The 23,793-nt window shown below is 40.2% G+C and overlaps 3 protein-coding genes across 3 annotated transcripts; 2 read left to right on the top strand and 1 right to left on the bottom strand.

Moving 5' to 3' along the window:
* Positions 1 to 1,868: 1,868 nt before the first annotated feature.
* Positions 1,869 to 4,106, top strand: LOC5577401 (zinc finger protein weckle). The gene is made up of 3 exons (XM_001656432.2): positions 1,869 to 1,887; positions 1,959 to 3,484; positions 3,546 to 4,106. Exons 2-3 carry the CDS (start codon positions 2,007 to 2,009, stop codon positions 4,030 to 4,032), a joined length of 1,965 nt encoding a protein of 654 aa, XP_001656482.2. The 5' UTR covers positions 1,869 to 1,887; positions 1,959 to 2,006; the 3' UTR covers positions 4,033 to 4,106.
* A 674-nt stretch (positions 4,107 to 4,780) lies between these two features.
* Positions 4,781 to 5,546, bottom strand: LOC5577403 (low molecular weight phosphotyrosine protein phosphatase 1). Its single transcript, XM_001656433.2, has 2 exons — positions 5,371 to 5,546; positions 4,781 to 5,294 (listed from the first exon to the last, which is right to left on the bottom strand). Exons 1-2 carry the CDS (start codon positions 5,405 to 5,407, stop codon positions 4,849 to 4,851), a joined length of 483 nt encoding a protein of 160 aa, XP_001656483.2. The 5' UTR covers positions 5,408 to 5,546; the 3' UTR covers positions 4,781 to 4,848.
* Positions 5,547 to 13,161: 7,615 nt separating this feature from the next.
* On the top strand, positions 13,162 to 15,531 carry LOC5577404 (zinc finger imprinted 3). The gene is made up of 2 exons (XM_001656434.2): positions 13,162 to 15,016; positions 15,085 to 15,531. The coding sequence occupies exons 1-2, from the start codon at positions 13,371 to 13,373 to the stop codon at positions 15,512 to 15,514; spliced, it is 2,076 nt and encodes a 691-aa protein (XP_001656484.2). The 5' UTR covers positions 13,162 to 13,370; the 3' UTR covers positions 15,515 to 15,531.
* The last annotated feature ends 8,262 nt before the right edge of the window (positions 15,532 to 23,793 follow it).

Below are 23,793 nucleotides of genomic sequence, written 5' to 3'. Positions count from 1 at the left end.
CCTCCTGGCCAACCTGAGCGTTTAAATCTCCTATGATGATTTTGACGTCATGGCTTGGGCAGCTGTCGTACTCGCGTTCGAACTGCGCGTAAAAAGCGTCTTTATCATCATCAGTGCTTCCGTAGTGAGGGCTGTGCACGTTTATTATGCTGAAGTTGAAGAACCGACCTTTGATCCTCAACTTGCACATTCTCTCATTGATCGGCCACCACCCGATCACGCGCCTCTGCATATCACCCATCACCATAAAAGCTGTTCCCAGCTCATGTGTATTGCCGCAGCTCTGGTAGATGGTATGGTTACCTCTAAACGTTCGCACCATTGATCCCTTCCAACACACTTTCCTGCAACGCTACGATGCCGAATCCGCGGTCCTTCAGCACGTCGGCGAGTATGCGTGTGCTCCCGATGAAGTTGAGAGATTTACAGTTCCACGTACCAAGCTTCCAATCGCTAGTACCTTTACGTCGCTGTGGTCTTCGCCGATCGTCCCGGTTCGTATTCTCTCGTTGATTATTCGTTGCTTGATTTTTTTACGGCTGGTTTTTAGGGTCTGACTCCAACCCCCTAGATTTCCGGAGGACCATTCCCCCTAAATGTAGTGCACAGTTTAGCTTAGAGTCCTTCTCTGGCACTCGGACGAGGATCAGCCGCCCCTGACATGGGGAACAGACGCTGTTGTGAGCCGCTCCTGACATGGAGTACAGACGCTCAAGGTTTGCAGAAGCAAAAGCAAAAGCAACCCCCCCCCCCCCTTCCCTGTCAGCATACGACCAAAGTTCCCACCGGGGGTTGGTTACCCGATCGTCCCTAAGGTTAATCGTACCCCGGCCAGTACCGCGAGGAGGTAGGGATAGGAGTTGCTGGGAAAGTGGTTAACGTCCGCACAGAGGGGTCTATTTTATTCCTTCAGGTACGTCAAGCCCAGCCATTTACCAACCAAACATTTGACATACTGAAGTCAAAAAAAATAAATTTCGGGTTATCTAGTTGAAGCATCAAGGGGACGATATGAAGGTGAATTTATTGCGAAATAAAAATGTATATGACTAAACTGCCTTGGGCGATCCCAATTTTTTCACAAACATCTACTTCTTGATGTATATCGTCCATAAAATCATGATTGATCAGATTATTATAGGTTACTCTGTTAGGGTGGGGCTTATTTCTAATAATCTTTTGTAGTCTAGATTTACAAAGTGGAAAATGATCATCGGACTGAAAATGACATCCTGTGGAAAAAAAATAGAATTTTCGGTGAAGGTTTAGGGGTGGCACAAAGGGCGTAAGTGCAGTAAGCATGACAAGCCTTACAAAATTTTCGGAGGGCTCATACAAAAAGTGTGACAAAGGGGGGGGGAGGGGGTCGAAATAGTTGAAATTTAGCGTGACATAATTTGTGTACCATCCCTTAAGTGCAAAACAAATCACTTCAAAATTACGATATCGCCACTCCTTTTGGTGATAATTGAACAACTTCTAGAAAATGTGATTTTTGACTCTTGAGTAGGCAGTGCAGACTGACTAGTGTTAACCCGAATGACTATATGCATAGTTGAAGAGGATTCCTATGTTCGTAGAATGGGACAAAGAGCAAAGAAGGAAGAAAGAAAAAGAAAGAACACAGAAGACTGGAAGGTGGGGTGGGTTAAACAGATGGGAGGGCCCCTGATAATGAAGGCATATGTTAGCGTATGATAAATAAATATTCAAAACCTTTTGAACATATTGGGCCATTCTAAAGCGAGACGACACAGGGTGAGCCAAAAGATACAGCAAATTCCGCAACTCACCGCTAGGTGGCTATGGCTATGCACTTTCATATACTTTTCATGTGTGAGATAGATGCATTTATGAATGCAAATGCATTAGGTGTCATCTTTACAGGTTTTGATTGTGCTTCAATTTCATAGTAAACAAACCATTTTATTGAACGAGTAAAAAATTTACTATTTTAGACCGAAATGAGCGATCATCGCTAGAGAAACCAACATACTTTAAGCACTATGGACAAACTGGTACAAAAGTGTCTTGCACCGGACTGCAACTCAACCACGGACCAGCTCGGTATCAGCTTCTTCGACTTTCCGAGTGAGGATCGTGAACTGATACGCTCATGGAACAAAGCCCTGGGATTCCGTGCCAACTGCAAACACATTCCCGACCCGAAGGTATGTGATCGACATTTCCTGCCGGAGGAGATCGATCGGAATGTGGTTCCAGCAGTGCTCACCCGACCGGATGCCGTGCCATCGGTGGGTGTTATCAGCTCCATGGATGATAAGCCGGGGCCAACGGAAGTTATGACACGGGAAGGAAGCGGCAGTGAAGCTAGTTACTGTCGGCTATGCGCAAAAGACGAAAGACAACCACTGAAGAATAGTTTGGAAAAGCTGATGAAGTGCAGCGATACGGCCAAGCTGCTAGACATTTGCTTGGAATCTAGCAGGAAGTACGACATGCTTCCGAGTGGAGTGTGTGATGCATGTGCGCACATGATGAAATTCTGGATCAAGTTTGTGAGGACATGCAGTGCCGCACAAATCAAGTTGGTCAAGATGTTGGGGGTGATAAAGAATGACGACGAGGAAGACTGTAGTAAACTGGACACTGAAGCAGTTGTTGCAACACAAATCAAAAGAGAAGATGAAGAACCCAGCGAAATTCCAACGGATTACTTGGTGGTGGGACTCGGAAAGGATGAGAAAAGCCTTGGTGCGTGCTACGATATAAGTGAAGAAACGGAGTTCGACAATGACGTGCAAAAGGCTGTTGAAAAGCTAGAACACGACCATGCAGTAAAAGAGGAACCATGTGATACGAACTCCGATCCGGACTATGATATGCCAAAGGATTTTGGCGCGTATTCAAGTTCGGAAAGCCATTCTGGAACGGATGAAGATGACGACGATGAGTATGAACCAGAAGAAGAGCGTAGAAGAAACAGTGAGATGAAATATGAAGTCCCCGAAGAAGATGACACCTTTGTTGAAGAGAAACCAAAAAGGAAACGTGGTCGACCAAGGAAGAATGACCCTCGTCCACCAAAAGGGCCTCGAAAGCCCAGGGAAAAACGAGACAAAAGTACCGACGAGAAGCCAGCATCTCTCTGCAAGCAAGTTTGCCAAATATGTGGCAAAATTCTTTCAAGCAGTGCCACATTCAACGTCCACATGATGACGCACACCCAACAGAAGGACATCGTTTGTCCAATTTGCGATCGAAGGTTCTACATCAAGCAGCAACTGAAGATCCACATGGAGTCCATTCACGAGAAGAAGGACTTTGTGTGCAACATCTGCGGGTTGAAATGTCGCTGGCGGAAAAGTCTTCGCAGGCATATGCTGCTCCACGACGATAATCCCTACAAACATAAGTGCACCTATTGCGACAAAGCCTTCGCTAGACCTAATCAGCTGCGGTATCACGTCATGAAGCACACAGGGGATCGGGTGTATTGCGATATCTGCGGTGCAGATTACAGGTAATTTGTAATGAAACAATCTTTAACATTTTTGGCTTGATTTTCGGTTTCCTCGTTTCAGGTTCAACTACATGTTGACGCAGCACAAAATTCGTAAGCATGGAATTGTGGTCGAAGGCGTTCAGCTGTACAAGCAGAGCGCACGAAAGAAGAAGAGTGAATGTGGAGCACAGTCCACAAATTCTAAAAAGTTACGTGTTGTCCAACAAGACGAAACGCAAATACAGCTACCGGTAGATCCTCCGGTACATCCTTCCATAGCACCGATAATTCAACAGATGGCAATGTCTGAACATGACCGTACTAGCCATAGCGACCTAACGCACGTCTCCGATATGGGAAGTCCTGCTACAACGGCTTCATTTGCAACGATCGGATCTCCCGAACCAGCGTCACATTTTTCTGGTCATCCACATCCCGCACTGCAACAGTCACAACTGCAGCAACATCACCAACAAGCCTCTCCAATGAGTGGATACAACGGAGCAGTGCTAACCATGCCGATGCCATCGAGTCTGATAGGGTTCCCATCATTGAATAGGCAATAGAATATCACATATTTTAATAAGTGCGTTTTTACATTACGAAACAATAAAGTAGACCAACACAAACAAAATCGATACGAATGAACTTTTATATTAATTATTCCGTTTCGGACGTCTTCAAGATTTCAAGCAGTTTGTTGTTCACTAATTTCATAGGATTTCCTCCAAAACTGTCGTTCAGCATTTCGTTAAGATTTTAACCAGAAATATAACTTGGAATACCTTTAGGAATTACTCCTGAGATTCCTTCAGGAAGTCATCCAGAAATGCTCTGAGAAATTATCCAAAGAAGGCCTTTAATAATTTATCCAGGATTCTTTCCAGTGATCTTTTGCTTCTTGACATTACGTTCCCACTGGGCGGAGCCTGCTCCTCAGCTTATAGGTCTTATGTGCAGTTCCTCAGTTATTAACTGAGAGCTTCCTTTGCCGTTTTTTCACCAAGAAGGCCGTGGGTTCGAATCCCACCGGTCGAGGATCTTTTCGGGTAGGATTTTTAGTCGAATTCTCAGAGCTTAGAGTATCTACGTACTTGCCACACGATATACACATGCAAAAATGGTCAATTGGCAAAAAGAAGCTCTCGGTCAATAACTGTGGAAGTGCTCATAGAACAATAAGATGAAGATCAGGTTCCGTCCTAGTAAGGATGAAAGAAAGAACTCGATACCTCTTAAACTCCATGGTCCCTTCAATATGTGTTACAGAGAGTTGGCTGTATTTATATTTTTAAGCAATAACGTAGACCAAGATTAACATTCAAAACCGATCACCTTTATTTCACAAGCAAAACCTTTGCCTACAGCACCAAACAGCTCTATCACAGTTCACCTCTCTCGACCTTTTCGAGGAACCCTTTGCAACATCGCACGCACTGGACGTAACATTGCTCGAATCCCTCCGACCCCTGGTCGTAGTACGGATCGCGAATGATTTTGCCCGGTGCGTCCGTATCGTAGTCACCCAAAAAAAGTTGCTTCGCCTTGGACCCTTTCGGGGCGCGACTCTTCAGGTCGGACATGTTCTCCTGGTCCATGCCGAAGATGTAGTCGTAATGATTGAAGTCATTCTTGGTGATCTGCCGGGCGCGGTTCTCGTACGGCAACTCGTGCTTCTCCATGGTGGCCAACGCCCGGTGATCCGGCAAGTTCCCAACGTGCCATCCCCCTATGGCAGCGCTGTCCACTTCCCACTGGTCAGCGACGCCGGCTTCCCGGATGGTCTTCAGGAACACTGCTTCCGCTATAGGCGAGCGGCAAATGTTACCTATGGAGAAATTATGATAATGGAATGCTTAATGACTCGTGCAGTCTAATCAGGAATTGGAAAATGAGATACTTACCGAGGCAGATGAATAGAGCCTTTTTCTTGTCAGCCATTTGAACGGTGCGATTTTCACTATAGCCTGCAAATAAATAACGATGCCTTTGGAAAAGGTTAATGCTATGTATGGCAGAGGTTCCCAAACATTTTAATTTTATGTGTAATTTTATTGTTTAAATCATGTAAATTTATTAGTAATATTTTATATCGTGACACCGTTAACAATTTTCTTTTAGTTATTTCATTTATTTGTGTATGTTTCACTTACAAAGGTTCATCATTACAGTATCTTGGAAACAAGAACTATCATTGGAAACCAAAAATTGTATAATGAATAATTGTATTTTTATTTTGTCTCTGCTTCTAAATGAATAATAACATTTCCAAATTATGTTTGTATTTTTATACGATAATTGAATAATCTTCTTTCAAGAATTCATGGAAATTGATTAAAAATTGTTTTTTTAAGAGCATTTTGCAGAATACGACCGACGTAATTGTTAATATTATTATTTTCATTAACGAGATTTGCAGCCCGAGGCTGGCTCATCTCGGGACGTAATTGTATATTTTGCTCGTTTGTAAAATATATGAGGAAACCCGAATGAAATTCTACTTATTTTATGTGAGCACACGCTCGCACACATATCACACAAATCTTAATTTGAAGATTTTCCTTTCAAGTTTCGGTAAATCTTAAACTCATCTTGCGCAACATAGGTTTTCTGTTGTTTGACTAACCGGCTCGAATGTGACAATTCTGAGTACGGTCATTTATTGTGTGTAATGAATACTAACGTATCAGTAGATTGGACCATGCAATAAACCGTACATTTTTAGATAAAAACGACATGTGCTATTTTTGGTGGATAGATCGCCTTTAGTTTAATTGATTTGCCAAATTTCAGCTTTTTATTTTATCGAAAAGTTATATAAATAATTAAGTTTATGCTCAAAAATTAATTTGATCACTCTTTTTATAAAGAAGAGGTTGAAATCTTTCTGTTGACGCCAAAAGATCTCTGTTAAGCCTTTTTGTTATTGTTCGAAACGTTTTTAAATGGACTGTAATTTTTGAATAGGTCACGGCTTCCCGGATAGATGAAGGTTAAATTTGTGTCTTCCCTCAGATCGAAACACTTGAACGCCGGTTTATTCTCGGTTTATTATCTCTATTTAGTGTTTCGTCTTTATTCCTCGGGACTCACCTAATTAGAAACAGAAAAATTTACCTACATTTTCGATGCACGCTGAAAAACACATAATGTCATTGATAACAAAACTTGTTTGTTGTGAACGAAATGCGAGGTTTTTTCAACAGTGTTGTACGAAACACAACAGCGCGACGACTGAAGTGTTAAAAACTTTCATGAGTCGATGTTCCTTAACTCGATAGCGACAACATTTATTTACTGGAATTGTGTGAACAAATACTACCATGAATACTCAAAATTCAAAAGCATGTACTGGGAGATTCGATGTTCAACGCGTAGTGCTTCTATATATGCACATAGATCAAAAAGTTATATGTTATAATTTAAAAACACTTTCGAGTTGAAAAATATATTCTCAAAAAAATTTTTTTTTGTGCCGGTTGTACAAAATGGAGAAAAGCATAAATCCTCTCAAATGTTTTTCTTTATACAAAAGTTCTGATATTCGAGAAATTTGTAGTGAAATATCTTTCTCCATAAAAAATGAAACGATTTAACTTAACTTTAATTTATCCGAATTATAGGATGGCAAAAATCCTACCATCCCAATCTAGAAAAAAACAACCTTCCAGCGGATGAATTCTCAATCAGATTTTTTACCACCAGACCAGAGTTGCTCGATGTCACTATCAATGCTTAAAATTTGCTGATTTGTACAGGCCGACTGCGATACAAATCGGATCATTCCATATCACATCAACATCATGCTGTCTACTGCATCACCAGTGCATTGATGGCGATAGACTATGGATATCACTGATGGGTTAAGTTTAGCTTTAAATTAAGCAGATAAAATGGCAATTTATCAGTACGATATTTTCGACAGTGTTGCAAATAGATTGAAACTATAAGTTGATCACTGAAAAACATTAATAGCATGGATAATGACCACGTGATCACTCATTCTGCAGTGATTTTGATCTAGAGTGCGATGTCGCATCACTGCTGTTGGTTGTCAAATCAAAGTGATATTGATAGCTTGCAAGTGATATTGATAGTTTTAGACCATCAGCCATCAGCTGATATGATTGATATAAAGCAACTCTGCGCCAGACATGCTGTGCCTGTTCGATTTTGAAAACCTGCCAAAAATGTTCATGGTGCCGAAATCGAACCGTGCCAAAATAGAACGGTTGTTTAAATTAAAACTTCTATTACCGTGATAATGACCACGAATCAAATCTTACTATTTTGAACATGGTATGAACCGGCTCACAGAAACATTGAGATCAACAGGACTGTTAACTGACTCATGATCCATTTTTTATATGTATTTCCGTGGTACCAAAATCGAAAAACTTTGCCGAACATATTCTTCTTCTTTCTGGCGTTACGTCCCCACTGGGACAGAGCCTGCTTCTCAGCTTAGTGTTCTTATGAGCACTTCCACAGTTATTAACTGAGAGCTTACTTTGCCAATGACCATTTTTGCATGCGTATAACGTGTGGCAGGAACGATGACACTTTATGCCCTGGGAAGTCGAGAAAATTTCCAACCCGAAAAGATCCTCGACCGGTGGGATTCGAACACACGACCCTCAGCTTGGTCTTGCCGAACATATAAACTTTCTCAATATATAGAAAATTGAAGAAATATTGTTACTAGCGCCACATAGAAGATGAATTCCCATTCACATTTTTTTACCAACAGCCTTCTAGATCTTCATGATCTAACAGATCTCGCGCTTAGTATCATACAGGCGTATCTGCAGTGATCGATTTTCTCTTTGGAGTAGTACACGAAATATAATCGATTTTCGTAACATTTCACGATGCAGAACGACAAAGGACGATGAATACTTTCTAATTAATCATAAACAGCAGTCGAAGAAAGTCAGTAGGCTGAGTAATTAGCTAAAGAGAAAATCGATGAAGAGGAATCGATCATTGCAGATACGCCCTTATGGAACTGAACGCTAGAGATGAATTCTCAACCGGATGTTTCTCTGCCAAACAGCCCTTGAACTGTTGAACCAATTTACTGAAGACACCTTCCTTCTAGCTTATCAGTATCTTAAAGTATAAAAAGTTCGAGAAAACTGGTTATTTCTCCAACCTAGGGGATGAATTTTTAATTAGATTTGCAACTGCCCTTGATCCTTGATCTGCTGAACAACTTTGCCGAAGTCACAAACCTTCTAGCTTGTCAGGATCTCTCAATAAAGAAGATTGAAGGAAATTTGTCACTGGCGCACGGTGTGCTGAAACACATATTATCGAACTTGCATGAACCTCCGATCTTTTTTCATTGAAAGTTAGCCATAGCAGTCAAAAAATCTCGGTTGTTTTATTTTTGACCTTTTTTCATATGTATATGGATTCATAGGAGAATAATACAGTTACACTTATTTTAATGAATTTCAACGGCTCGAAGGCCATGGCATTGCAATTGCAATTTGCCAAATCCTTTTTTTTTTTTTTTTTTTATTAGGCACTCCGTGCTCGTGGCCACTACTGTGCCGGACACAGTTGATCTGTAGCTGCTTTATCGATACAGATCTATTTTCAACTTATCTATATTTACATCTAGTTTCACTCTCTCCTACTCTTTTACTCTCACACCAAGCAGGTAGGAGAGAGCTCTGCTATTAGTGAGGCTAGCTGCCTGCGAAGAGGGTCAGTTTGTCTCACTCACCATCTGATACTGACGGAGGATGGATGTGCTCCGTGAGGCGTCTTCTGGTGGCTGGACGGGTTTTTTGTGGAGGGGCTGGGAATCGAACCCATGACCTTCCGCTTATGAAGCGGAAGCGTAACCTCAAGGCTACAGACCCCCCAGCCAAATCCTTATCACGAATAAATTATCAAACGTTCGGGGTTCATTTCTAATTCGAACTTCTAGTCACCCTACGAACAACAGAAAATCGTACTTCTGATTACCCTTTTGGCTGTTTTGTTTTGATTCTGCGTTCCGTTCCACAGAGTTCCATTTCACTTTACTGCGTTCCATGAGCTGAATGATGTTTGAACCATTTTTAATCTGAACGATGTGCAAATTAGCGGGGTACAAATTAAAAAGTGTTCAGATTAAACGTGGTCAATCCAACGGGGGTACCAGGTAGTTGTATATTTCTATAGCTGTATGTTATTGCATAATTTTATAAAAATCTGCTATCTCAAAGAAGCTTCAACGATGTCCAATGATTCCAATTATTCATTATCATCCAGTATGTTTACTCTAAATCTATATAAGATTATGTCAATAAGTGAAGTCGATAATAACGGCATACCATGATAGGCTGGTCATATTGTGTGAGTATAGGTAGAAATAATACTTAATTTGAAACGTATGATAATATATTCGTGTTCAAAATATGTTATATTGGTCTTTAAGCTGTTAAAATCATCAAAATTAGTGTAACTCTAATATTCTCCTACGAACCCCTATATAAAAAAGGCCAAAAAACAAAAATCAACTTTTTTTTTTAATTTTTGCCGATGAAAGATTTTTTATATGTCGCAAGCTTTTTTTGACTACCAAGACTAACTTTTAGTGGTAAAAGATCGGAGGTTCATGCAAGTTCAATAATATGTGTGTTTCAGCACACCGTGTAGCGTCAAAAAGTTAGAGATGGTTCCTCGCCGAAGTTGGATTTTTCTCAGAACCTATACGAGGTACCTAACTTCGGAAGTGGTGCATTCGATTCGCATCTGAATGCGATCGAATGCGCCCTACTTCCGAAGTAGGGTATCTTGCTTGGATTCCCAGAAAAATCCAACATCGGCGAAATGCATTTTCTAACGATTGATCGAACTTACAATATTGCCAGATAGCCCTTAGTCTACTGATCAATTTTGCCGAAGACATCAACCTTCTAGCTCATCAGGATCTTGAGATAAGATTGAAGACAATTTGTTAGTGGCACCACCTAGCGGATAAATTCTCAACTAGTTTTACTCAAGACAATCCGGAATAACTTGGGAATCACTTGGCCCTCATTCCCAAGTTTCCTGGACTATAGGCCTTTTCATGTGACAGGTCCGTCTATGCATTTGTTTACATCGGTGGAGGACCGGTGCAAACACGAGGCTGTCATTTTCATAGAAGAACTGCCAAAGAGCTTCCCGATCAGCTGATTTGGAACGTCATGTGGAAAGGCCTATAAACTACACGGAGAAAATGAAGTACTCAAAAGTGAGTTCATTCCACTCAATTCCGGGGGTTCGTGCGTTAACCTAATTTTGAGTTGATGGGGTAGAAGTTGTTTTCATTTTCAGCCATGCGAAAAAATACCTACTGGCTAAGTTCTTTCCACTCAACCGGCAGATCAAATAACTCAACTTCCAGTACTATGCCACTTACTCAAATTTGAGGTAACGCACAAAGGTTCGGTTTTTGGGTTGTTTGGCTCTTCGCTCTCTGACAACAATAGAAGGAGCGAATGAAATAGGGAGAGAAAAATAACACAAAAGTAAGTTAAAAAATACTCAAATATGGGTTTTCCGTTTTCTCCGTGTACACTGAAACAAGCTTTGTGGTAAAAAATACCATTTTAGGGGTTACTATCAACAGAACAGCACCAACGATTTTCAACTGAAGTTATTTTAGCTTTAAAACAACAAGATTTATTGTATATTTTACTACCATTGCAGTTGGTGATGAAGATAGTAATTTTGATCACTTTGTAGTGAAATTAACTGTTAGTTGTACTATTAGCTAGTTCATTTAACCATAGTAAATTGTGAACATGACTAGCCAGTAATTGTAATATTCAAATAATTATATACAATTTATACTATGTTGAAGTAAATGTTAGAATGGATATTTCTATAGAAAAACTACAACATAGTAAAATTGCTTCCTGATAGTATTTTCATGGTAAAATAAAAGAATCGCGATGATTTATGTGTTTTTTTTATTTTCATTACAAACAACATGCTCTCGAAGCACTTGTCTGAATCAGTATACGTTTCGGTGATAAGACTGCCGATGAAGTTGCCACGTTATTTACTGGAACTTGGTAACTACACCTTGCTGCAGCTTCCGCGTCTCCTGCGAGTCCGAACCGGCATCTAAAATAAACAACAAAAGAAAAGTAATCTTAAAATGTAAAAATAATGATAATTTTTAGCCTTACCATCGATTAATTCGATATCTTCCGGATTAGTGATAATCAGCTCCACCAACTTCACCTCACAATCTTCTTTGTTATCCATTTTCGCACGAATTTCCACAATTTTCAAAGGTGTTGAAAAATGTCCGCACGGTTTTACTCGCATATGCAAATGAATGATAAAATGGCGGCTCGTGCGTAACAGAACACTCAGACGAATTACTACCTTGTTACAGTTGATTTGACTGTCAAGCCACTTCGGTTGAATTTTGTTGGTCACACATTCTTGATTGTACCGTGAATATGGTAAAATTTACAACAACGAACACTCAAACAATGATGCATGCTCAAATTTAAAACCAATGTAGTTGTTTATACTATAAAATGTTGTCAAATTGCATGTTTGTTTTTACCGCAGTTTCTCGTTAATTTTAACATATTTAGATGACTATAAACATTCTCAAAACAATGAAATTGCAGTTACTTTCACTGATTTTATGGTGTTTTCAACGACAACCATGCGATGTAAATTTAACTACTCAAACAACGTTCGGCTTACAATGAAATTCATTTCAGTGTAGAAGAGTTTTTCGGGAAGTTCTAAAAATTTCAACAAAATCTATCGAGAAACAAAAAAGTTATGCATATTTTAGTATGTTTTTGCATGTGAAAATTATGTTGGCTGGATGAAGGTTAAATTACTTGTTCAAAATCAGTTTTCCAACTTTACAAATTTCGAATAATTTTAGAAATCGTGCATGAAGATATGTGAATCCATAATTGGGTTGTTTAGTGAAGAAAAGTTAACAGTATTTTGCAGCCTGTTCGTAAGAGCACATTTTTTTTAAGTATGACACGATTTTATTGCACTTCAATTTCTTAATGTTGATATTTTAAATGAGTAAAAAAGATTTAAATCCGTCGACTCAATGACACTTCAATTTACATAATGACAGCTCGTTCCGAAGTAAAAATTTCCGAGGGATGATTCAAAGGTGATTTCCATACTAATTTCAAACGTGTTTTAAAAATAGTTCCAGTTCACGAAAAATTATGAAATTTTGGATTCTAGTTAAATTTTTAACGTAGATTCAGAATATTTAAAAAACTGGATACCCCTAAACAAGCCAATTGATCAAATAATATTCATAAAATTCAATTGTAATCAATTGGGAAGTCGATAAAATTTCATACCCGAAAAGGTGCTCACTGAACAGTTCAAGGAGCGTTTTGAAAGCGGCGAGCCAAAATTCTTAGGAGGTTTTGACAAGAAAATCCCTGAGAAACTCAGTATTTCGGAATATTTTCGATCCGAAGATTGATTAGTTGAATCAAAATTTGATTTTCGATACAGAAAAAAAAATCAATTGAATCGATTTGTTTGATCAACATACTCTATGGAAATAAAGATCATCCATTAATTCCGTACATACTTCCATTTGCAAACTCCCATTGCAAAAATTCATATGAATCAAATGGGAACTTTATCTTGAGCGTGGAATTTCGTTTCGCGGTTCGAGCTTTGGAAACCGCTGAACATGCATTAGTGTGAGCTGCGTTTCTGACGTCTTCCATATGCAGCACAGGTATGTGTGAGGAAGCTTTATCAGTCCCCTTCTAATCGTTTCTGGTTTGTTTGGCAATCACTGTCAAATTCATTTTCTATACAACTTGTACTAGAACTCGGTTTTGCTTTGAAATAAAACTTCAATATCTTCCAGAATTGAATCACTGAAATAGGTGGAGAGTGAATGCCAACCATGGCCAGGTGCTGTGTCGTGACCGGCTGTGCAGCATCCAATCAGGACTTTGGCACTTTCCTGTTTAGCTTCCCAAGGGACGAAAAGCTACGCCAACAGTGGATCGATGTTCTGGGAAAACCTTCAAGCTGGACCGTTCCTGAGGCGGCCTATATCTGTTGGAGTCACTTTGAAGGCAAGTCCATCCACCAGGATGCTTCTGGATTCCGTCGCACGACCGATGCCATACCGTCCCAGTATCTGAACAATGGTCAACTCGACTGCAGTTCGGACCACTACTGTCGATTCTGTGCGCGGAGGCTGTTCAGTGAATTGATGGGCAATAGTATCAGCGACATCAAACGATCAGACGACGCCAACAAGTTCCTCAGGTTATTGTTGAGTGACGAGAATGATCGTGACTTGTCCGCTTTGGCATGTGACGAATGCATCAGGCACGTACAACTGACGATGAGATTCATCAGAAATTGCGCCAAAGCTACCAAAGAGCTGGAACAGATTGCCAGGCTTCGCTCCGAGAGGAACCTACTGTTGACCAAAGAGGAAGTCAAAACGGAGTTGGATGATGAGATTCCAATGGACAGCCTTCACACGGAGGTGAAGCTCGAAAGTTCCAGTTTAGGAGATATTAGCGACAGGGACGACCGATTTTCCGACTCCGAAGACGACGACATTCCGCTGGCGGTGCAGTTTCAACAAGAAATCAAGGAAAACGATCTCAAGTGCTCGTACTGCTCTTACAGTTGCGCCAAACGGATTCAACTGACTAGTCACCTGAAGAAGCATCGCGACATACTTCCACCGAAGAATACACCGGAAGGTAAGCTTAGCTGTTCGGAATGTGAATTCATATGTGATAAACCTATTCAGCTGGCGAGTCACAGGAAAAAGCATAAACGGGTGAAGCAAGAGCGGTCAGAAGGTGAAGGCAAATCGAAAGGCGTACATCCGCAAGACATTGGCGTAGACAATCCTAGTTCGGACGCTTCCGAAGAAAGCACTTCGAACAACGAGACTTCATCGCCGATACTTTACTGCTCGGAATGTCCGTACACGTGCACACGGCCAATCCAGTTGGCCAGTCACAAGAAGAAGCACACCGGCTATCAGCACAAGCGCGCACAGTGGGAGGAGAAAAAGAAGGTAAAGGACGTCTACGAGTGCGAATTTTGCGATTTTAAGTGCAAACTTCGTCGCCAGATGGCCGGGCATCGTGCCTCGCACTCGGAGCTGATCAGAAAGTCCAAACCATCCGGAAAGGAGCGCGATCACATGTGCTCGATCTGTGGCAAGATCCTGTCGACGCGGGGAGCGTTCTTCGTGCACATGAAGTACCACAACGACCAGCGGGACTATCCGTGCGATATTTGTGGCAAGAAGTTCTACTCCAAGCGGGACGTAACCATGCACGTAGAGTCGTTGCACGAGAAAAAGGTGTACGAGTGCGAAATTTGCGGAGTCAAGTGCACCTGGAAGAACGCCCTCAGCAAGCACATGCGGAAGCACGATTCCAAGTCGTACAAGCTGGAGTGCTCGTACTGCGGCAAGCGGTTTATGGCGGCTAACGAGCTGCGGTTGCACGTTTGGCGCCATACCGGACAGCAGCTGACGTGCGATTTATGCGGAGCGGGATATAGGTAAGTGTGCGAGGGGAATGCGTGAGTGTGGTGTTTCCCTAATACAAACTTCAAAATTTACATTTCAGGTTCAACTTCCTGCTAACGCAGCATAAGATCCGTGCCCACGGAATCCAAGTTGACGGCGTGAAGCTTTACAATCGTTTTAAAAAAGATACACCAGGAAGCGGAAAACGCACATCGCACAAGTCCAAACAACAGTCAATTGATAATGCTCCAACAGACGCCATCCCGGGTACTACTACATCTCCAGAGACGCACGGTCAATCTGCACGAGTAGCTGAACAACCGCAAGCGCCACTTGAAGATGCGACAAGTTCCTCTTACTCCTCGGACATACCAACCGGCAGCTATCCGAACCATATGTTACAACCGACACCTGCGGTAGGACTTAATCAGCCAATGGCGTTTCACCCTTTGGGATCCGTAATAGGGCATCAGCAAGTGCCACCCGAAGTGTCACAAAGCAGCATCTTCAGCCATGTTAATAATTATTGAGAAAGAAGGAATTCGAAGCATGAGTTTCATTTTCTAATATCACAATCCGATTTATTGGAGCTAAACTCCAGAACCCCCCAATATTGACAATTCGAGTAACAATTAGAAGTTCGGCAGTCAAAACTTCGGCGTCGGCATTCTAATTTGGTGCTCCGCTGACGCATAAGGATTGCCTTTGTCGGTGTAGCACTTCGGTAGAATGCCGACGCTGAACTTCGGTGAACTTTTGTCGGCGATACTTCATTTATCTCATGAACTTCGGTCTAAAATTAATCTGGATTCACAATATCAAGCGCATCTCAGCAGAATACCACCAAAAGCTGGACGAGCGGATAAGTGAGGTCAATGTGAGCGAAAACCTCAACAATCTATGAGATGCAATCCATGGAGTGGTGAGTGAAACAGCGCGAGAAGTGATAGGTACTGCTCGCCCAAGAAGCGGACGTTTCGATGAGGAGTGTCAGAGGGTGACAGATGAGAAGAACGTGGCCAGACGTCGGATGTTAGTGTCTGGTACCAGTCTGAACAGAGAGCGGTACAGAGAAGCAAGATCAGCCGAAAAACGAATCCATCGCAGAAAAAAAAGAGTATGATGACAATGTGATAGCTGAGACGCAAAACTGTATGGAACAGAACGATATGCGACGATTCTATGAAACGGTCAATGGCTTGCGGAGAAAGTCAGCGCCGTTTCTCGTCATGTGCAACGACCATGGACCAACCAGGTGGAAAGAGCACTTCAAAACGTTACTGAATGGAGGGAACGATAGGTCATCGGAGAACAGAATAAACATCGACAACGATGGTCTAGCTGTGGAGCCTCCATTACTAATTGAGGTTAAGAAGGCGATTAAGGAGCTGGAGAATAACAAGGCTGCGGGGAAGGATGAGCTCCCGGCCGAACTTCTCAAGCAAGATAGTGAGCAGCTGCATAGAATAAATCACCATATACTACTAAGGATATGGGAGGAAGAAGAACAGCCTGCTAGCTGGATGGATGGCCTAATTTGCCCTTTCTTCAAAAAAGGGCATAGATTGGAGTGCGCCAATTGCCGAGGAATAACGCTCCTCAATTCGGCGTACAAAATAATGTCTCGTATTCTGTTCAACAAATTGAGACAACTTGAAGAGTCTTTCGTCGGCAAATACCAAGCTGATTTTCGTGAGGGCCGATAAACGTCGAATCAAATGTTTACCCTGCGACAGATCCTCGATAAGTTCCGCGAGTACAACTTGCAGATTCATCATCTGTTCATTGTTATCAAGGCGGCGCACCGGGGACTACGACAAGGTGATGGACTTTCGTGCCTGTTGTTCAATATTGCACTAGAAGGTGTTATGCGGAGAGCCGGGCTTAACAGCCGGGGTACGATTTTTACGAGATCCAGTCAATTTGTTTGCTTCGCGGATGATATGGACATCGTCGGCCGAACATTTGAAAAGACCTGTACACCCGCCTGAAACACGATGCAGCAAAAGTTGGACTGGTGGTGAATGCGATCAAGACAAAGTACATGCTAGCTGGTGGAGCCGAGCGCGACAGGTCTATCGTGTTACGATAGACGGGGATACGTTCGAGGTGGTCGACGAGTTCGTCTACCTTGGATCCATGCTGACGGCTGACAATAACGTTAGCCGTGAAATACGGAGGCGCATCATCAGTGGAAGTCGGGCCTACTATGGCCTCCACAAGAAGCTGCGGTCAAAAAAGATTCACGCCCGCACCAAATGTACCATGTACAAAACGCTTATAAGGCCGGTAGTCCTCTACGGGCATGAAACGTGGACGATGCTCGAGGAGGACCTGCAAGCACTTGGAGTCTTCCAACGTCGGGTGCTTAGGACGATCTTCGGCGGTTTGCAGGAGAACGGTGTGTGGCGGCGAAGGATGAACCACGAGCTCGCCCAACTCTACGGCGAACCCTGTATCCAGAAGGTGGCCAAAGCTGGAAGGATACGATGGGCAGGGCATGTTGCAAGAATGCCGGGCATCAACCCTACAAAGATGGTGTTCGCGTCGGATCCGGTTGGTACAAGAAGGCGTGGAGCGCAGCGAGCTAGGTGGGCTGATCAAGTGCATATCGATTTGGCGAGCGTGGGGCAGAACCGAGGATGGAGAGATGCGGCCACGAACCGAGTATTGTGGCGTGAAATTGTTGATTCAGTGTTATCTGTGTAGATGTTGACTAAATAAATGAATGAAAGTCAAAACATTATTCTTAACTAGTTCTGCAAAGCTCAGGACGACGAGAAAGTTTCTCGCAGTAAAAGATCCCTCCTCGATGGTCCAGAACCCCCCATTTCCGGATTATAAATCCTCTGAGATATGTGTATGGCGAAATGCATCTAACGAATTATTTTTCATAATTGGGAAATATTTTCGAAAAATTTTTGGTACCAGTTGTGCGCAATGATGATGGCTATCACGCTTAATTTATTTGTTGACCCAGCCAATGCCAATCTTCTAATTCTAATGCACCATAATAATACTCGTCTGTGAAACATGTCACTTTCCCAATACTTTGGCACACCTCCAACGGTTCATGATTTAGGCGGAGGATCTGTTAATTTGTTATAAGGTACCGCGGGGCAAGTGGGTAAATGGGGTAAGTGAAAATAATTGGTATATTTAACTGAATATGTAAATTACGGTTTAAATTTATGCGAAACCCTTTGAGGACATTGAGAACATTACGTTAGGCAAGAGATTTCTGAGATTTTTCAGCCATTATTGCATAATAGAGCGAAAGATTGTTAAACTGTCAACTATACAAGTTGGCGGCGTGCAATCTGATTTTAATATTTTCAGCGGAAAAAAGTTGCGGAAAATAATTTTCTGTACCACTTCTAAGTAGTCCCTTCTGACAGTTTTAAACTGCAATAAAAAAAATTTTAGAATTAATTCGACATAGACCTAAAAATAACTAAATTGAAACTCCGTCAATTTTCTACTCACGTGGAGCAAGTGAAAAGTTTCTCATTAGAGAATGAATTTGTGTTTTCTCTTTAGGTAGCTATAAGTATACAAGGTTCGCAATTATAATAGAACAACAGAACGTGCTGATTATTTAAGAAACACTATACTTAAAGCGTTAAAAGCTATTATCATGGCCAAATCATAGAACTTCTCTAACTATAGGATGATAGTGTTGTCTAATAACACAGAACACCTAGATATAAGAACTGAATGTAATGTTTAGAATGATACTAATATAGAAATAAAAAAAAATGGAACTTCTCTAAAAAAAGGTTGCCAAATATTACGATATTAATATGTTTACTTCGGACAGCCGATTAAAAGAAAGACGTTGATTGAAAAGTTCCAATATAAGAGAACGCACGGAAATTTTGTGGAATGTAAAGCTAGTTCAAAACATAAAAAATGGGGTATAGGTGTATCCACATAAAAAAGTTTCTAAATACTTTATTGAAGGATTCCGTTTGATTGCTCCCGAAGATTATCCGACGTCATACCCGATTTGCTTAACAAATAACGAGCGGTATAAATTCTACAGAGCAGAAATTCAATTGCTGTCCCATGATGTGAGAACTAGCATTGGAAATGTAGCAGTTATAATGTTGTCGAATCATTTCAACAAACATAACTGAACAGAAGAAAATTCAAGTAACAAGAATATTTTTTTCTTTGTTCACATGTTACTTATGTTATTGTTCATTGGGACGCCTTAACAAATGTTAAAGGTAATAGAAATCGTGAATATAACTGTTAGTTTTTGAATTTATTGTTCACAACGATAGATAGGTATTTTTCAAAAACTTTTTCTGCATTTTTTTTCTTTAATTTCACATAAAAATCAATTTCAGCATACTGCTTGTATTTGGGTAAAACATACACGACCTCATTTGTTTTAATTTAAAGTCTCTAGGATTTGAAGAATCCCAACTATACGAAATCCATTACCCACTTGCCCCACGGTACCTTAAACCAGTGCTGGTTGTTGATGTTTCAGTTCGTTTACACGAGCTGTAGCATCCTTTATGCTAATAAGGAATGGTTGTTAAGTTTCGAAGCCTGCGTCTGATCAATCGTTTTATAATGCAACATAAGAATGGGTGTTAGGTGGAACTGTGCGTTACACTCGTCGTTATTAAATTGTGTGTGATTGTGAAGGTGCTAATACAGTCATCTCTCCCTTACTCGATATTGAAGGGACCATCGAGTTAGGGAGGTATCGAGTTACAGAACATAAAACCAATGCAACTGCGATCCAAGGGACCATCGAGTTAGCCATGAAAACCAACTTTTACTATGGTTCTCTAACTCGATATCGAGATACGGAATATCGAGTAAGGGAGAGTTAACTGTAGTGATTTTATAATAAAATATATGGCGATGAAAATTTGAAAATGAAATAGGAAGTGATTGTGATAGTTTTGTTAAAAATATATGTATAACAATGATGTGAACCCTACTAATTTAATAATGGCCATAATACATTTTTCAATAATTTCTCTGAATATAAACAATACTGCCTAGTTCTTCACACATGCATGATAAAAGCGTTTATAATGACAGCGAGTGCAGAAGAATGGATCGAAGTGATGTTTTTTACTGTAACTTTCTGGATCGAGTGATCTCTACAGCAACAAAAATAATGAAAAATTTAAATTGAATATCTTATAATTACTTAGTAATGATAACAGATGGGCATTTTTTTTAATTATCGGACATGTTTTGGGTCGGAGGTTCTCCGATTTGCATGAAATTTTCACCAGAGGTAGATCTCGTTGATAAATGACCAAAAGTGAAATTCAAAAAAATTATAGTGGCCGATTTTCCCGGAAAACTCTATATGAATTTTCACGATTTACCTATATACCTTAAACTTCACATCTCCTGAACAATGCATCGTAGAACAAAAGCCTTTTAGTAAAATCGAAAGGAAATTTTCTCAGCAATCTATCAAAAATATAAAAAGAAAAACATTTCCCAGAAAAATTTTCACCATGGAGAAAATTGTTGGAAAAATAGCGGAAAAACTATCGTCTGTATCATGAAAAAACTTCGAAAAAATATTTTTTGTTTCATCAATCCATACTCTAACTTTCGTCCATAGACGCCAAAGTGGTATCTTTTACCGTTTAGGCGACAGAACTGAAAAACCAATGACCACCCGCACGCTTCCCATAGGAAAATGTGTTCTATTGTGGGCCTCATAACCGTGCGCTAACGGCGGCAGTAATTTACACGCATTGTAAGTGTAACGCAGTAAACCATCCTTCCCTTTCCAGTCAGAAGAAGCTTTTCGTCAATCGGAGCACTCTTCATTGGTCTGTTGGGTGTTTTGTATGTCCTTTATACGTAACCTTTACTATTGATACTAACAGTTTTTAATTGAAAACGATCCTAACATTTAATAATATTGGTAATGATATAGGTAATAGGTACTGACCCTCAGTATCATATAGTTGCCAAGAAAAAGGGATAATTATGCAAACATAAAGTGCTATTTGTAATTTACTTGCTTTTTCAAATTTTGTACAATTTATCGAATGATTAGATAATGAACTAAACGCGCGCGAATAAATTTTCAGTTTTGTTTTCTATACAAAATGATATGTTTGATATAAATTCTGATTGTTGCTTGGAAGAATATATGTGCATGTATATAATATCAATCAACCGTATAACATTCAGGGACGCCATCTATTGTTCCATTGATGGCTGTTGTGGAATATTCTACTGCCAGTCAGCGTGCAGCCTCTACAGTTGGCGCCAACCCAAAAGTGTGCCTAACCTTATTGAGAAGCGAACGCGCGTAATGAATAATTATTGTATGTTTTGTCCGTAAAAGACACAATGTAGGAAAGACGTCCTGGCCGAAACAATATATTTACAATATATTATACAATATACAAAATATATACAATATATTGATAAGTTTTCAAAGAGAGTGGATCTTGAGATTTGATCCTTCAAACGTTAGCATAGAGAAAAGTGGGGCAAAAGTTCGAGTGGGGTAAGAGTTTCTTTTTAAGATTTCTAGCTCAATTCAAAACAAATCTTATAAATGTCACGGTGGTTCGAATGCCATTCAAGTAAGAGACTTTCAATCCAAATATCATAAAAATCGATTGAGATTTGGAAAAGTTATGGCTATTTGTTGTTTTTCGACGTGAATATTGTAATTTTTGGTCAAACTTTCGTTGCATGGAACCAATTGAAGATAAAATCTTTTTCAATATTTTATGTAAGGGCGTTTCTAGGCCTATCATAAGGTTGCTTTGAGGTGTATTCGTTTTTGCATAAATGCTTGAAAACAATTTTTGGCCCATAGTGGGGCAAAAGTTCGAATCAGCGGGGCAAAAGTTCGACCTATGTATAAAATCACGGAAAAATTTTCAAATTGCCTAAAATCCACATATTATCTTCAAACTTAGTTAAACTAGTCTGATCGTGTCATAACTGTCACCAAAATTTTACATTTCTACTTAGTTTTGCGAAAAACTGGAATTTTTGGATATATTACAATTAACCCGGTTTTGGGTAATTTTTTGATGTAAATTTAGTGTGTATTTTTCGTCAAACTTAAGTTTACGGCTGGTGTAAAGTATGCCTGTCATAAAAGAATCGATATTTTGTGTTTTAGCCAGCGAACTTTTGCCCCACGCTAGATTCGAACTCTTGCCCCACCGGTGGGGCAAAAGTTCGAATAAGACAATCAATTTTGAAACTGTTATAACTAAAAATGGGTAAATATTTTGACACAAGTTTGTTCAGCAAAATTGTAGCCAATATGTTGAAGGTTCACCGTATGGTATTTGATTTGTTTTAACTGCTATTGTTTTTCTGGAAACTTTGATTATACCACTAAGGTCGAACTTTTGCCCCACCTTACTCTAACGATTGATTGTAACAAGAACTTTCCGTGCGGCTCCCATAGAGACTGTTAGCTTTAATACTAAATAACGTTGCTGATGAAGGGCACACAATACACCCAACAGACCAATGAAGAGTGCTCCGATTGACGAAAAGCGTCTTCTGACTGGAAAGGGAAGGATGGTTTACTGCGTTACACTTACAATGCGTGTAAATTACTGCCGCCGTTAGCGCACGGTTATGAGGCCCACAATAGAACACATTTTCCTATGGGAAGCGTGCGGGTGGTCATTAGTTTTTCAGTTCTGTTGCCTAAACGGTAAAGGATACCACTTTGACGTCTATAGACGAAAGTTAGAGTATGGATTGATGAAACAAAAAATATTTTTTTGAAAATTTTTCATGATACAGACGATAGTTTTTCCGCTATTTTTCCGACAATTTTCTCCATGGTGAAAAATTTTCTGGGAAATGTTTTTCTTTTTATATTTTTAAATAATTGCTGAGGAAATTTCCTTTCGATTTCACTAAAAGACTTTTGTTCTACGATGCATAGTTCAGGAGTTATGAATTTTTAAAGTTGGAGGTATGTAAGGAAATCGTGAAAATCGTGAGTTTTCCGGGAAAATCGGCCACTATATTTTTTTTGAATTTCACGTTTGGTCATGTATCTACGAGCTCTACCACTGGTGAAAATTTCATTCAAATCGGAGAACCTCCGGCCCAAATCGTACGATAATAAAAAAAAATCCTCAGATGGCAAATGGTAATAACAATGAATTTATATGAAAATGATGTGATGTTATTTTGATGAAAATTTGTAACTGTGATTTTAATTATTATTACCTTAAATTATGGTTTTTCATTGTTTGCGCATCACCATGTCGTTGTTTTGGTTATTATAATCAATTTGACACTTTGATGCCCGGTACTCACGCTGTCAGTTCGTGGCAAACTAGATGTTGGTAACACGAACAGCAGCGACATTAGCATTCTTAGGTTAATGCTTCTACTCTTAGGTCAGAACTCCCGAACAATCACATATAGTGCCTTGTGCAACAGCTCACCCAGCGTCATAGGTGGCTATGATACGCCTGATTACTGCCAACATACAGTGTTGAAGAAATACAATACAATACAATTGATTGTGCTCAACAAATCTTCATTTAATAAAAAATACATAGTTCTACGTGGTGTTTTTGACATTCTGGTTTCAATTGAACGCGGCCACAATTTTCCTGAATCAAACAGTAGACGATGTTCTATTTCCCATATGTTTGAGCTGGAAATCACATGTTAACTTCAATACAAATGCGCCAATTCATGAAACGACCGAATAAAATTTTTAGGGAGTCTCCCTCTAAAACTAAGGAATAATCCCAGGGAATTTCACAACTTCATTTTTCTCCCATACTTAGCTGGGCCAGTCTAATCAATT

The sequence above is a fragment of the Aedes aegypti genome, chromosome 1, assembly GCF_002204515.2.
Source record: "Aedes aegypti strain LVP_AGWG chromosome 1, AaegL5.0 Primary Assembly, whole genome shotgun sequence".
NCBI classification, from domain to species: Eukaryota; Metazoa; Arthropoda; class Insecta; order Diptera; family Culicidae; genus Aedes; species Aedes aegypti.
The sequence above is the reverse complement of the archived record's forward strand: the minus strand, read 5'-3'. Positions and strand labels throughout refer to the sequence as shown.